General features: G+C 38.8%; 1 protein-coding gene across 7 annotated transcripts in view; it reads right to left on the bottom strand.

Moving 5' to 3' along the window:
- Window positions 1-15933, bottom strand: part of ZMYND11 (zinc finger MYND-type containing 11) — a 106314-nt gene that overhangs the window by 58160 nt on the left and 32221 nt on the right. For all 7 annotated transcript variants that reach the window (XM_040055417.2, XM_040055409.2, XM_058419452.1 and 4 more), the window contains exon 2: window positions 3703-3837. In XM_040055417.2, the coding sequence (XP_039911351.1) occupies window positions 3703-3818 (116 nt within the window). In that variant the 5' untranslated portion in view covers window positions 3819-3837. The remainder of the gene's footprint in view (window positions 1-3702; window positions 3838-15933) is intronic.

Below are 15933 nucleotides of genomic sequence, written 5' to 3' on the forward strand. Positions count from 1 at the left end.
TTGATTCTTGTTAGTATTGGTTTTCAGTCCTTCATTCAGTTTTCAAGTTATTGAAGAATGCTTCTCTCCAACCCATGGAAAGTGCATTTCCAACCATAATGTACCTTCACAGAAAGTCACTAAAACTGCAGAATCCCTTTCATATGATAATTTGTTGAGGCGGTTTGATAATTTGTTGAGGCGGGTTTTTTTTGTTTGGTTGTTTGTTTTTTTTTTTTTTGTTTTTTTTTTTTTTTTGGTTTTTTTTTTTTTTTTTGTTTTTGTTTTTGTTTTTTTGTTTTTGTTTTTTTTTAACGAGACACTGAGTCTGCGCAGTGTGGTCTCTTCCCTAGCAATGTTTTAAGTATTTATATAAAATTCCAATTAACTCTATCATATTCTTTCCATTTTTACAACCGCATTTTTAATTCTTTACAAAACAGACACCTTTCTCGTGTTTCTCATTACTTCTCTGCATGCAATGACTTTACTAAAAAAATTGCCAGAAGTTCAAAAAGCTTACTAATTAATTTCTTAAAGGCTCTAACTTGCATATTCAAATTTTCCAAGTGACTCTTCCCTTGATGTAAGACAGTTTTCAATCACTTCCAATCACGCATTTTTCTGTTCTTTCCTTTCTCCCTCACAAATTAAAAAAGCAAAGCATACTTGATCTAGTCTACTTTTAATTAAAGGGTCTCTTTCCTTATAGGTTTTTCCTGATAACATCAGAAGTACCTTCTAGTGCTCTAGACCCCTCCTACACTATCCTCCTACTCTTATGTTCTCTACAGAAAATGCATGCCTGGTTCTGTAGATTTTTCTCATCTACTCTCCATTAACAATACCTTATGGAAGTCTTCCTTCACCTAAGTAATCTTCTATCAATTATACTTAAAGTGCTCAGGCAACAATTTGCATACTTGCATGTGTTATATAAATTTGTCTGTTTTGCATATTGAGTTGAAACAGTTCATAATCTACAAACAATGAATCCTCTTTTTATATTACAAACATTTCCTCCCATGTCATGAAATGTAAATGTTTCTTGAGATGCACAGTGTTTTACTCAGCATCAGAAATGTAAGAATCAAATTAAATAAACAAGAATATAAAAAGAAGAGGGAGACAACCAAGCTGAATGCACATTAGGAGAGAAGCCAACAAACAGATTTCCTTAAAAGTAACAAACTGTCTAATGAAGAAAGCAACAGTTCTTCACAGCAATTTGCTATAAAGGTGTTCAGACTAACAGGTCACAACATACAGAGGACAACTTGTCCCTAGCAGCAAATGAATGCTTAAACAAGATGAAAAAAAAAACAATTCAAAAACCAAATCATGAATCATCTTTTCAATGTGTGAAGTTCTCTGAAAGTACTCATTTTTCATCCACTATATGACACATCGGAAGACTGTTACCTACCTTAAACATGGATTTATTTTAAAAAAAATCCTTTTATGTTTAATGTATTTATGTATTCTCACTCAGGAATATGACATGCTTCCATAATGCCACTGTCATTATTTCCTTCTATCAATCCCAAGAGGTATTAACAGTTCTGAAAAATGTTACTAATACAAATAAGAAAAATCTTTCTTTTAGCTCCAACTATGTACACATGCTCATAATTTTCAATTTTGACCACTGGTTTTGAAAATTCTCTGAATTCGTATGTTTGCCTATATGCCCAGACACTGACTGATCTTTCAAGGAATTGCAGTTGACCTGACCAAGTGATTTTGAGCCTGGAAGAATATATTAGCTGCTCAGTTTTCATCAGAAGAGATATTCTGATGCCAAGCTAATTTTGGAACTTTATTTTTAATATTATGTATTATGCATACTCATTTACTATGTCATCCGTGTTTCTTCATCAACCACTAGTACCGTACAGCAATTCAAAGGTCTTTATCATTTCCTTGTCAAAAGTTACCTCCTTAAGAATGTCACATAATAGAAACTAGATCAGTGTTCATCACTCTTGTCACTGATGTGCATGAGGAGAATTCACAATGCCCAAGCACTTTTTACATTACTCTTCACTGCTAGCACCTTGTTCATCTTTCTCAAAGTACTAAGGCTTCTTGCATTTCTGTCTAGTCACTTATTTTTCTTCTGACTGGAAATGAGTCATACAATCTGGATCTAGACTTCTTTAAAATATCAGACTATCCATCAGTTACCAAGAGCAGTACTTATTTTTCTAGTATCTGATTATTTGTTTTCTCAGCCTTGTTTGTAATGTTTTGTCTGACCTAACTTTACCCAGCTAAATGTTATTCCCACTATCTTAAACTCAGCATCTCTTATGAGAGTGGGATGAATTCCCAGCTAGACATGCCTGTCTCCCTTTATTACATCTAAAAAGAGCACAAACAGCTAACAAACTCAACTAATATGTAGCCTAGAGCAAGTAATTTGAAATGTTAAAATGGAAAGTGTATAGCATTAGTTTACCCACTTGTCTCCTTGGAGACATGATGAAAATACATATATGCTTTAATGCATTCTAAAACTCCACTGCTACCTCAAAAGTGAAATTCTCTAAAATATAATCTCCTTCCAAACCCTCTTGGAATTCCCTAACTCTGGAAAGTTGCTTTTCAGTTTGATGGCCCATTTTTCTTCTTGTAGAAGCTTCTTCTTGTAGAAGCTAGGTACACATTAACTAATTTGGGACATCATCTTTCTTCCTGTACTTCACTGTTCATTATGTTTGGAGAACCTGAACTGTAACACTTCTTCTGCTTATGAAGCCAGTTTTGCCTGTCACTTCCACCCCAGAACTTCCAAATTCTGTCAGTGGACCCTTGTCATGGACCATGTTATAATGATTTTCACTTCGTTAGTCACCTGCACTGTTTATAACTCTCCCTGTTAGTGGGATCTGGCTTCATTATCGGTTCACATTGGTTCTGGCAACTGAAGAGTTGCCAGCTGGTTACTTTAGTTCTTTTAAATTATTCATATTGATTACTTTGACAAATGTGACGTACATGTCAGCCTGGAAATGCAGACAAAGCAGAGAGAGGCACAAAGCCCTCTGTTTTTATTACAGTGACCACTACAAGTAATATTGTAGACCTTTCTACACAGTGCAAGCTCCACAGAACAAAGAATATATATTTCTTAGTGTATTCAGCACCTAATACACCTTAGTGAATATTTTAACAGTATTAATCAAAGGTGGTAATCACCTCATCTTCTTCAACAGCATCTTATGCACATCTCAGCAAATATGGCTTCTGATTTATTTGAGCAGCCTAACACTTCAGAATTCTCTTTGCCTTCTGGAAAAGTCCTACAGTAGAGTAGCCTCTCACATTTTCCTAAAGGAAGAGATTATTCACAGATTTTATTGCCCTTTTCTCCCTAACTGTTATATCTACTTCCTGTATTTTGACCAAGCTATCAACTCCAAAATGCTAAATTCAATTAAAGTACTAGAAATGTTACATATGTCCTAAAGATGCTTATCCAAAACAAACAAAACAAAAACAGGGTAAGATCTCAATTCAATTAATTAGACCTTGCTTTCAGATCTTCAGGTGCTGAGTTTGGTAAATTTGGTTTTTTACAGATAATTAATTAATTAGTAACATAGAATTGCATGTAGCTGTTTCACAATCTCTCGCAATATTTTCTATCTCAGTCTCCAAGAGCTTTTAATAGTATCAACCTTCCCCCTACCAAGACGTTTTTCGGAGAAGGTCACTTACTTTGTAATACGGTCAATGTTAGCAATTTGCTTCTGGTTGCGGATTATTTCTATAGCTGCCCAAAGATGCTGGATAGCCTTCGTATCTGCCTGTCGTCTCTTCGTTAGGCGTGCCATGACCTGTGTACCTGGTCAGCTGCAGCCAATAAATAAAAAAAAAATACACCAAAATGTTAACCAAGAATTATAAAATAAATTACATGAAATATGTTTACAAGGAAAAATGTATTGCATAGCCACTCAATTTGTATATAACAGCATGTTTTCAAGCGCTTCAAGAGCAGTAAAAGGTGGGAAAAAAGTAGTCTGCAAGAACCCCTTTGACATCACGCAAAAGACAAGCAGTAAAATAAATGAAATCAATAGCAAATTTAGTTCATATCTCAGTTCCCTGTATTTGGTAAAAATGCAAAACTACACCAGTCTGAAGCTGCCATAGCCTCCTGCATTGCCTGAAGCCCTTAAAAAGGGCAAGTGGTACTTGACTGTATCATATGGGGTTAGCATGAATTCCAACACAGAAAAAGCTAGACCCACAGTTTAACATAAAGCACAGTTCATGGAGTAATACCTTCATGTTCTTATCATTTACAGCTATTTTTAAAAAGTCCATTCCATGAGGAAAAACTAGAAGTATATTTTCATGGATGATAAACATTAAAAAGATATTTTGGAGCAGTTCCATTTTCTGTAACATCTTAAAACCCAACAGGACCAAAGTGCTTCTGATGGCATTTACCCATCTAACCAACCCTGAACAGGAACATAATGAGCATCTGGCTTTGTTTACAAATTTTCCAAAAGCTGGAGGCAATGAGTACAGATAAGCCATAAATCGCCTACAGCTCCACTACAGGCACCGAATCCCTTTTTAAAAGCTTAACGATGCATTTTGATCACTAAATAACTTTCTTGCATTGCCACCACTTTCTCAATGAAAAAATGACTGATTTATGAGTGCTACCAAGGTCTATAATTTATTTTAGAGCTCTGTCCTCAGAATGAACCCTGTGGTATGCACGCGGGTATTTGTAGCTAGCAGAATATTAACTTCAGTAACCCAAAATAATATAAAAAATGCAAAAACATTTCACCATCTGTGCAATGTTAAAGATGGGAATTTAAGTACTAAAAGTGTCCCTGCTCTCAAATCCAGAAAAATGAAACAGATCTGAGTATTCCATCAGATGTAGCAATGTAATTTTCAAGTCTATGGGACCTACAGGTACTTATCAAAGAGAGCTCTCAAGTTTTAGATCTGATATAAGCTCGGCAACACTCACTAACTTTACAGGTGCAATGAAATGAACGGCAACATTCCATTATTAGGATAAGAAATTATTTAACAGCATTGTACTTTATGTTATGCAGCCCATTTAAAGAAAAAAAATAAAGGAAAAAAGATGACGATGTGAAGTGGCATGTACATGCCCAGGTCCGTGAGGCATTCCTGCCTGCAGGATATCAGATATCAGGGAAGGGCAGAGCAGAGCAGCACATGAGAAGATGTGGTGTGGTCACATATTGATCCCACATTTCAGCTTTAGAAATCTCCTCTCTCTGGGGTTTAAAGCAAGGGCGACTAGAGGGATCCCCTAGAAAAAAAAGGCCAAGAATACAGTTTTGAAGGAAGGATAAGAGGGAATGTGACAGACATATAACTAAGAGTGACAGCAGTAGATAGCATTGCCTGACAATGATTCCGAGAAAGAAAGTCTCTGTTGGGAACAGCGGGAAAAGACATTGCATCCCTGTGAGCTCCTCTGCATTCATTTCACAGAACATGAGGCCATTGCAAGTTTAAAAAAAAAAAAAACACCTGCCAATTTGTAAGAGGAACATGTAACTATTTGTAGAATATAATTTTTAAGAGAAATAAAGCAGAAAAAATAGTTAGCTCTTAACACAAAGAGCGGCAATCTTCACAGACCTAGCATAAAATTGTTTTAGCATAAAACTTCTTATTCCAGCTCCCTACAAACTCTCTGCCACAAAAGCTGTCAGACGATACGGCAGCCAGCAAACCGGACACAGGGTCTCTTGCACAGCATCACATCCCCACACGAGGAGCAGGCATTCATCCTTCTTGACCCCGATAGCAGCGTGGAACAACAGACCAGTTCTCAGTTTATTCAGTAATCCCAACTCCTTTAAAAACAGCCACCACTCCTGGCAGCCCAGCATACGGCTGCCGTGCGAGCGTCGCACCCGGCACAGGGACGCCGGGGTTTTCTCTCACACCCCCGTCCGTGATGGTGATGCCTGCGCCCAAGGGCCCTGGCACAGCGCAGGGTCCTGGGGAGGCCACCTGCCACCTCTGCACGGCCCCACGGACGGCCCTGCGTGCAGCCAGAGGGAAGGCCGGCCTTTGGGGGTGAGGAATGCCCACCTCTCCGGGCCGGGAGAAGCAGCACGTGCTCGAGGCAGGGAGACGGAGAGCCAAGGAGCGCTGTAACCACGAGTTCCTGAAGCCCTGTGGCTGCAGGCTGGCAAAGGCCCTGGGGATCACTGCTCACCCTGGGATGTGCTCTCAGAACAAACTCTCCCACCAGCCCCTTGTCCCATCCTTGCCTTGAAGCACGTCCAGGCCGTGCCCTCAGGACAGGCGTGCACCTCCCACCCCTGAACGCTGCAGGGGTGTCGCAGCTCTGCGCCAGAAGTTACCCCCAAAACACAGCCGCTGTGGGTGCCCCCCGACGGCTCCCTGCTGGCTGGGCCCTGCTCCCACTGCGGCACACGCGGGCACGGCCGTGGCTCTTCCCATGTGCCGTCTGGAAATAACAGTGATGGGGGCACACATGCATGCGACACAGAAATCACACCTGTTCTAGTTCCCTTTTTTTTTTTGTTTTAATTCGAGATACAATAATTCTAGCAGGTGTTCTGCCTTCAAAGAATATACCTTTCACTTTCATAACTTTGGTTTACTATTTAAGAGCACTTTAGTTAAACTCAAGAGTTGACACTCTGCTACTGAAATAGCAGTTCTTACACACCATACCGCCAAAAATACAAAAATAGGTGGTTATTTTTTTTTTTTTCCCAAAAGCCCAGACTACTTTTGTGTTATTTTAATCTTTTAATTGCATGGTGTAGAAAAAAAATAGAGTCTTTTAACATTACAGAAAAAGATTAAAAGATTGTGGCATATTTCTTGCTGTTCATTGCAGTCACTCTTCCTCTATGGTAAAGCTAACCACAACCCTGCACTCCTGCAAAAATACAAGCAGCTTTCTATATTATTACAGTATTTCAAAGGGAACTTGTATCCAACTGTTAATAGTTCATACAATGCCTACGAGTGCTACTTCCATGCAACAGAAAATCCTCCCAGCGTCTCCACAGGAAAAACCTATTCATGCAAATAGTAGTTTACATTTTAACAGGAGACACGTTAGAGTCTTAAATCTGTATTTATCATTCCTTATTTGCTTATGTGTGGGTTCACACGCACACACAGTGAGGAGAACAAGCATAAACATGCAGTGTGTGTGAGAATGTGTACAAATCTATGGCTCAGAGGTTAACTATCGAAAGAGGCTGATTCACCCATGCAGTCTTGTAGAGAAGTTTGAAGTCCAGCCTCTTCAAAACCATGATACTGGATTGTACCTTTACAGATAAATGCTTGAAAATGTTACTCATCCTCTTCTTTTGGTATAGCATTCATCTAAAAATCCTGGAAACAAAAACTAATAGCTGAAGTAAACATTCATTTCCTTTGTATGGTTTGCTGGGCACTATGTTCATTTAGCTATGGTATGCCCTGTCCATACAAAATTATTTGCTCCATGCCACTTCTGTCACATTTTGTTAGCAAGTTTATGGTACGAAACAGCTTCTGAGAGAAAGATTGACAAACACACATGACTGAAAATCTAGGAATTTATATCAGCAGAATCTGTCTTAGGTTTTGTAGGCATCTACGAGACATGCAGAATATCCTCCTAACAGAGAAAGTTTTGTGTGGCTGAGGCACCAGCTCACACACTTTCATCATACCCTCACTCACACAGGGCCCAAAGCAAACTATTTATGTTTTCAATTTTCAACTCTCTAACTTTTCCTCATGCACTCTGAGTATGGTTTCACTGTACTTTGTATTTTGAATCCCTCTTTAATATCCTAAACACATTTTGAAAAGTATACCACTTTACTGTGCACAGCTTTCCTCAAGAGCCAAGCGCTACCCACACTTCTCACAGGCAGGCTCAACAACCTGTGCTTTATCTTGTGAATACATAAGATAACACACAGAGCACAGCTTATCTTCCCCAGGCCCCCAGCACAGCCTCACTGCCACGGCAGCAGTGGCACAGCAGTGGCAAGGGGCACACTGTCAAAACAACAAGGCCACCAGTCATTACCACACACTTGGCTGAACTAAATGCTGTACAGCTGTCTGCTGCAACAGTGGTGCATACAGAAATCTGAACTGCAAGTCAAAATAAACAGAAATCACCTTGCAGCATGTCAAGGAATTTAGCCCAAGGAACCTCCTGACCTGCTGCTTGCATCCAATTTAGCAGATACTATCAAGTACTAAGTTTAGCTAGAAACTCTCCCTACACACAGAAAAAACTCAAAGGTAGTCAAATCTTGCCGTGTGTTGGTTGTTAAACACCGTCATCCAAGCAAAATATGATGCTTCTGAAAACTTTAATAATTTGGACTTTGCACTGAAGCAGACGGCGCTGCAGTTGGGTGCTGCTACACTGATGGGAGCTGCTAATTAAGAGCTGACAAGTAGTAGCTTGTTAAATCTTGTGCTTGTACTCCACTGTAAGTGAGGCTACCTGTGGTGCTCAGCCCTTCCAGTGCAAAGTCAGACAGGTTAAACTCCATCCCTGCTATCAGCCACCATTTGGCTGGGACTCCATGTGCACTTAATTACAACGAAAAGAAGGATTAAGGAGTTGATCCTTGCCACTGCTCAGCTACTGGCTGCTGCCTTTTGGCCTCACAGCCCTGGGACTTGCTGTTCTTCCTTCCACAATACACAGTGAAGGACAAGGCTCAACAGCAGGAAGAAGTAAGGCAGGCTCAGTCCTAGTTTTTGTGGCTTTGATGCTTAGTTTGGATGGTTTGGGAACCTAAACACAGACTCAATTTCATATTTATAAGTGCTTTATAATATGGGGTCTGGTGTTTCTTAAAGTGTAACTTTTTATAGTAGTTATAAAACTATATATCAGCAGTACAAAGAGTTCCAAATGTCCAGCTTTGTTCTTGTACTAAATAGGAGTCTACCATTAAAATCCAGATTTGCAAATTGATGCAGAGTTTGGGTCCCTGGACTTTATACAGATCTTCATTGTACTGTGAACTTCTGCAAGCTTAAAATTTAGTTTACAATTTAAACTGCTGTTAAATCGTGTCTTTCATCACCAGTATAGTGGGCGTGTGAACTCTTAGTCTTCCCTTCCTACGACAATTGTGATTAAAAGTGGTGATTATTCTATTTTTACATAGGAAAGGTACAGGTGAAAATGTCTTGACTGAGAAGCAGTATAGGTCATGCACAGGGCAAAAACAAGAGAATGTTTAATTTCATGTCTGCCTTCCATAGCTGGTGATCCAAAAATGTGGGGAGAAGCTGCTAGGGTGAGGACAAAGTTTTTGGTAGGAGAAATTCCATATTTTGTTTACCATTTATTTGTCTTCATGAGTGTGCAAGATTATAGGCATAACCAGAGATTTTCTGGGCACCTGGTAGCAGGAGACTCTCTTTTGTAAGACTGAAGATTATCAGAAATAAAGATTTTGCATACAAAGTAATTCTCAAATGTTGAAGAATAAGCATATTAGATATTTATTTTGGACTTAATCCCAATCCACTAAAAGCAACAAATGCCTTTCTGCTGACTTTCCAGGGTTTTGGAGTAAACTTTCAACTGCTGTCTGATTGCTACATCCTCACAATGAAAAACTTAGGGATGTGTTGAGTGATGTTAGTGAAACTGAAGGATGTAACAAAGGCTTGTGGCTGAAATAGGCAAAAAATCTTTGTTAATTAAACTAAACTCAGAAAATTAGACTATAAATTAATAAAAGTTACTGAATTCTTCAGTGTGGTGGGTTGTTTTTTTGTTGTTGTTGTTTGTTTGTTTGTTTTAAATTAGGAGTTTAGTTCAGGCTGTAATGCTGTAGCTTTGGAATTTATTAAAATACAGATTTCTGGATGTTGAATGAGTGTCGTTCCTAATGAGAATCTTTTCATTTCACTGTTAGCTTAAGGTCTACACAGTCCATTCAAAAGAGGAAAATTTATTAGCATAATTTTCCTAAATATTTCCCACATGTAGGTGCAATACCCCTGCTGATCTGTGCAACTCCTTTTGCATTTCCCAGCTGCAAGGTTTGTAACCTTGATGCCATGCAACTTTTTGAGTGAGGTTTTGCATAGCCCCCTGAAGTGCAGTACAGACACAAAACAGGCATGCATGAATATAAAACTGTAATGTTTTGCTTCGTTCTCTCTGCATTTTCATTTCTTCCCAGCTCCTGTACACAGAATACAGGAAAGCTTTTGCTTTTACCTTATGCCATTTTAAGATGGCAGTGAGCCACTGTAGAAATCTGAGCCAAGGACATTACCGAATTAAAGGCCCCAAGAATACTTTTACTACACATATGTGCAAGGTCTATTTTAATCCCTGATACTGCATTTATTTCATTTGTATTGTATTCCATTCATAATGATTAAGTAAGTGACCTTCACTAGGGCTAAGGCACACGGCACTTGAATGTTAAGCTCAGACATTTTGAATCATCAGTATAGAAATTAATTCTATTTTTCTTGGACCCAAACTTGAAATTTCTTGTTTAATCAACTCACCCTGTTAGAGAGAACTTGACACAAATGTTGAGGTGCCATCCCAAAAGGGAATTTCTAAAAGTCTAAGTGCAAACAGAGTATAACAAAACCTGACATGAAGTATCAACACAAGATGCTGAGAAAGACTGAATAATAGCCAAACAGAGGCTGTCAAAGTGGTCTTGTTGGCTATCAAATACAAATATATTTCCAGGACTAAAATGCATTCTGTTGCCTCTCCGGCCAATCGCAGTCTGGAATTTCACCGACAACAGCAAATGCCATCCTAATATTTGAAAGAAACTATCCTATGTTCCTCTCTGGCAGAAATCAATGAATAAAACTTTATCTAGCAATGCAAGTTTGGAAAAGAGAAGAGCATTGCTGCCAAAGAAAGTAATGTAGTTGAAAGAGCTGAAAGCAAAGAGCCAAAGCTGTAACCAGCAATGTAACTACACCAGCTTCTTTCAAATGACTTTTTTGTTAATGTTTTTGTTGTCATGTTTTACTCTCAGTACTGTGCCTAGGTAAGCTGAAGCTCATAATACATGTTTTGCTATGGATCTGTGTTAAGACACGTTGATATTCTAAAATATGCAGTATTTTCCTTAATATTTCAACTTTTAATTGGTGTTCAAGGCATAGAGAGTTAGTTTTAACAGCCAGTAAGAAAATTATGTTACATAGGAATATCAAGAACCACAGAAGTTTCTGTTTCACTTTTGTTTCAAACCAGCTCTTGGGAGGTTTAGACTGGACATTAGGAGGCATTTCTTTACCTGCAGGGTGGTCAAACACTGGAACAGGCTTCCTAGAGAGGTGGTTCATGCCTCAAGCCTCTTAAGTGTTTAAGAGGCATTTGGCATTTTCCCTTAATAACATGCTTTAACTTTTGGTCAGTCCTGAAGTGGTCAGGCAGTTGGACTATGATTACTGTAGGACTCTTACAACTGAAATATTCTTTTCTATTCTACTCCTATTTTATAGGACCACTGAAAATGCATATACTGTTAATGCATTTATCAAACTTTTGAACATAATCCCAGTTTAAAAAAAAAAAAAATTCTTTGATTTGGTTACGGCTTAATTAATGAAATTAAGTTATGGCAAACAGTTTCCACAATGGATTGTTAGACTGTATTTCAGATGGTTTCTAGTGCTTGCTTGCAATGCACTAGTGTAAGTTGCATTAAAAACACAGTTCTTGCAAAACATGCAAGTTTCTCATGCAGGTAAACAGCTTCCATAGTAACAAAGCCTCTTATTTTCAGGATGATGATGTACTAGACTAATATTAAATAAATGTGAAGCTGTTTATCTCTGAAGACTACTCATCTTCGGGCAAAGGAAATTTCTATACAAAAGACAGTCTAACACAAGTAGCTTCAACATCACTAAATAACACATGGCTCATACAAGGTGTTAAAAAATCATCCTACACCCTTCTTGTCATCTATAATGAAAAACAATGAATTCTCATCAGATTTGTTTGTTTGTCTGGGGAGTTATCAAAAATAATGCTTGCACCCAAGTTGCTGTCAGCAGCACTCTGTGCTCCCCTGTACAAATGCACAGGCACATGGACACAAGCAAGCCACACACACCTGCCTTGATGAGAGAGGCTTCAACTGACATGTTTTATCTTCCATTTGCTACAGACCAAGAGCAAGAAGAGAGTCACGTACAGAAGATTAAATGACACGTGGAGATAGGATCACATTCTGAACCCACACTGCTCACTAACACAGGCTTCCTGTGGTTTAACTCCACCCACTACCGAATCCCATATTTTCCAAAGCAGCCTGAAGCTAAACCACTGAAAGATGCTCAAGGAGAATCCATGGAAGGAGTTAACTCCTAATGAGCAGCCTAGGCTATTTCCCCATGTAGACAAGCCCTTAGTAAATAGATGCTTCCTGTCCTCTCACTTGGCTGTAGTGAGCAGAGATGATTAATGCAGCTATGCATCCTGACAGGCTCCAATGCTCACTTGGTCGTAAAACAGGAAAAATCATGGCCAAAGAAGGCTGATGATGAAGGCTGGAATTTCAGTTTGGATGATAAATAGATGCCACTTTGATTCTGCAACTCCCTCTAATAAAAAGTGATAGGTGGAAGACATCTTAGAAAATGCTAAGAAATATAAATGAGAAGAGTTGCTCCTTCTCTGAAAGCAAGCTTTTGATCATCATCTTCCTTTCTGCTCTGAAAGCCAAGGAGCTTCGTTGTTCTGTAAGCCTCAACTAAACTGATGCAGTCAATTTCTGTGTCAGTAAGTAAGGTACAATAAATAAGGTATGATGACATAAATAAATAAAATTTCATGGAATGTAATTCTGCATAAGGTCAGTTTCACACTAAACAATCAGAAAGAGAGACACATTTTCCAGATCAAAGAATTATAAATGTATGGAAAAGTACTAAATCATGAAAAAGATAAATTGATTGCAGATTATGTAAGCTACATGGTATGACACAGAGCTGATGTTGACTTTTTTCCAATTTAATGTGAGATTCCAAATTGCTGGGTTTTTTTCTCTTTCTCTGAACTACACACAAGTGACACTATCTTTAAACTACAAATTGTGATTCTGGAGGTAGCAACAGGACCTAAACCTTAGATGTTTGTAACAACTATTCCTCTACCAGGCTGCATTTTTATTGACAAAAGGCAGCTGAATCAATTTTTGTTGCTTCTTAACAAAAACAAAGTCTGCCTGAACTTGTTTCTTTCAAAGCTCTTCTTTTTGGCCTCTCCCTCTCTATAAATAAAAGCACAGCTACAGAACTTCTAAAACTGCTCGGATACTGAATTATTTTAAAAGTGAGCATGTTATGCAGGCATGACCACTTTTCTCCAGTAATCAGGCCACAAGCAACATTAGCTCAGAGGAGACTTTCTCTTGTCAACAGTCACCACTGGGAAAGCTGATACTATATAAAGAAAACAAGCACAATTCTGAAGCAACTAAAGTTTCCAAACTAAAGCTCCTTCAAGGCCAAAACACCTGAGCTTGCCCTTGAAAACCTTCAGAAATATACTCAGAACTTAGACCACTAAAACACATTGATCTGTAACACAGGTAAGATGAGCCTAAGAAAAACACCACCAAAGCTTACAGGCTTCTACAGCATTAATCAAAAGAAACTTTCAGGCAGGGAGAGGATCAAATTGTAAAATCTGAGCTTTAGATCCTGCTTCTGAAATTCAAGGTGAATATCAGAAATAATGGAGCTGAAAGTTTCATGCAACGCTCTCCCAGCTGTGGGACAGTTCATCATGAGAAAGAACAATGCCTTGTGGAAATGGAAGCCTTTGCCCTACTGCTCACCTTGCTTAGCTTTCTCTTCTATGTTTTTTAGAGAATGTATTTCCTAGGTTGGGCACAGACATCTGGCTTAAGAGTACAATCTGAAGTATATTTGGAGTGTATGTTCCCTTCTTCATAGGCAGTACCCAAACTCACTAATTACATGCATTCCTACACCGCTTTCTTCTCATCCTGCCCCAAACCAACTCCATCATCACTTTCTAGTCCAGCCTTAAGCCCTATCCATGTCTAAGGACCATTTTTTTTTTTTTTTTTAATACCTCAAAAGCAGGTCATTTATTAAGTTTGCACTTTCTTACTTCAGATTGCCCTCAACTCTCCCCCCAAAATATTCATGTCCGGACAAGGACAAAGCTTGCCCAGAGGACAATTTACAGACATGTGAGAACATCAGTTTTCATGAAAACCAATGTACAGTGAAGAACAACTGCATTCATAACTAAAAGAATCCTGAAGTGGAAAACAGCTGAGTATAATCATGATCCTTTTCTTTTTATCTTTGCTGCAAAAGTTAACAAATGGAAAAAATGAAGAAAATAAGTTTCAAAACCATAAATTTTATAAAGAGAAACCTTAAAAGTCAAAACACTACTCAAACAAACACAGATCTTCCAATGACCAGAGCAGATGATGGAAGTACGTTGCCATTACAGGTAACACCAGTTTCTCAGCAAACCTGGAAATAGCTGATATCAAGAAAACCTCAACCTACCATTTCAGGTTGGTATGTCCTTCCTATATGCTCTTTAAAAGAGGCAGGGGGGAAAATACCACTTAACTTTATAACCAGCTCTTGGTATGTCTCATCGGGTGGCAGAGGTTGGGAAATGGCTTTTTCTGGCACAGTTTTTCCCAACACTCTAATCTGGGACTGCACTCTCAAATTTGTTGAGCTGTTTCAAAGACCTTGGTGGGAGTTCTAGTATGATCTCTTTTCATGTATTTTCTACAACTTTCAAATGCTTCTAACTCCTATTTCTCATCTTCTCTTACCTGAAGCCGACTTACATGCCTTTATTTTTTAATGCAGACAATTCCTCTCCAGGCTTCTCAAGGAGAAGCTGCTGGCAAACAGAACTACACATTTTTTTCCTGAAAATCCATTTCACATTTCACATCAGCCTGATTCTTGCATGTTATCTATGTGCTGTACCACTTCTTTGGTAAAATTAATACTTGGACCAGCGGCTTGCTATTATATTCATATGCATGTCCATGGCACACGCTGGAGCTACAAAGACCCTGTGCTGCTCTGGGACTACAGCACTTTCCACTTGCAGAATGATGCTCTGTGTCTCCCATGGCAGGTGCATCTGAAACCTATTTCTTCGAGCACTGATGATGGTGATTTTGATGAGAGAGCAGATCACAAAGGCCCTTTGGGGAGGACATTACTTCCTGAACACTCAAAAGCTCTTCCTGCTCTATCTAGGGCTGAGGTTTATTAAAGGCAACAGGACCATACTGTTCTGTTCTCAGCTATTTCCTTCGGACACTGAAACATGGGATTAATAATTTTGTCTGCAAAACTAGGACTTCATTTTTCAGATTATTTCAGTTTTCACTACTGCCAGGATTTGGGCGAGGTTTTATTTTATTCTTTTAACCTGAATGCAGATGAATGATAGGGAGCTCTGACATCGAGATTTCGCCCTACAGGGTGGGGGAAATTCCTAGATGTGCAGGACATAACTGAATAGTGTGCCATCCCTGTGGCTACCAACAGAAGTAAAAGCCCAGAAAAACTAACTAATCCTACAATCAGATTCCCCTAAATTTCAGAAAATGTCATTCATGACATACAGCCTCGCGTTGTGATTTCTGCAAAAATCTTTTCTGCGTAATGCAAAGAAAATGAACTGTGAGAATATCATAATATTATGGTATTATCACAAAGGCCAAACCTGTTGACTTGGAATTTGGATTTTCAATACACTGTTCTGCAGGAAATGAAAATACTGGAGTTCTGACAATCTTTCCAATCGATATCTTATTTCATCATGTGGAGCTCTTTCAACCTAGGCAGAAGACCTGGCGTCCACTGTGCGGCTGGAGCACCTGCCTGGAATGACTCCAGTTGCGA

This window comes from Hirundo rustica, chromosome 1 (assembly GCF_015227805.2).
Source record: "Hirundo rustica isolate bHirRus1 chromosome 1, bHirRus1.pri.v3, whole genome shotgun sequence".
In the NCBI taxonomy this organism is placed as follows: domain Eukaryota; kingdom Metazoa; phylum Chordata; class Aves; order Passeriformes; family Hirundinidae; genus Hirundo; species Hirundo rustica.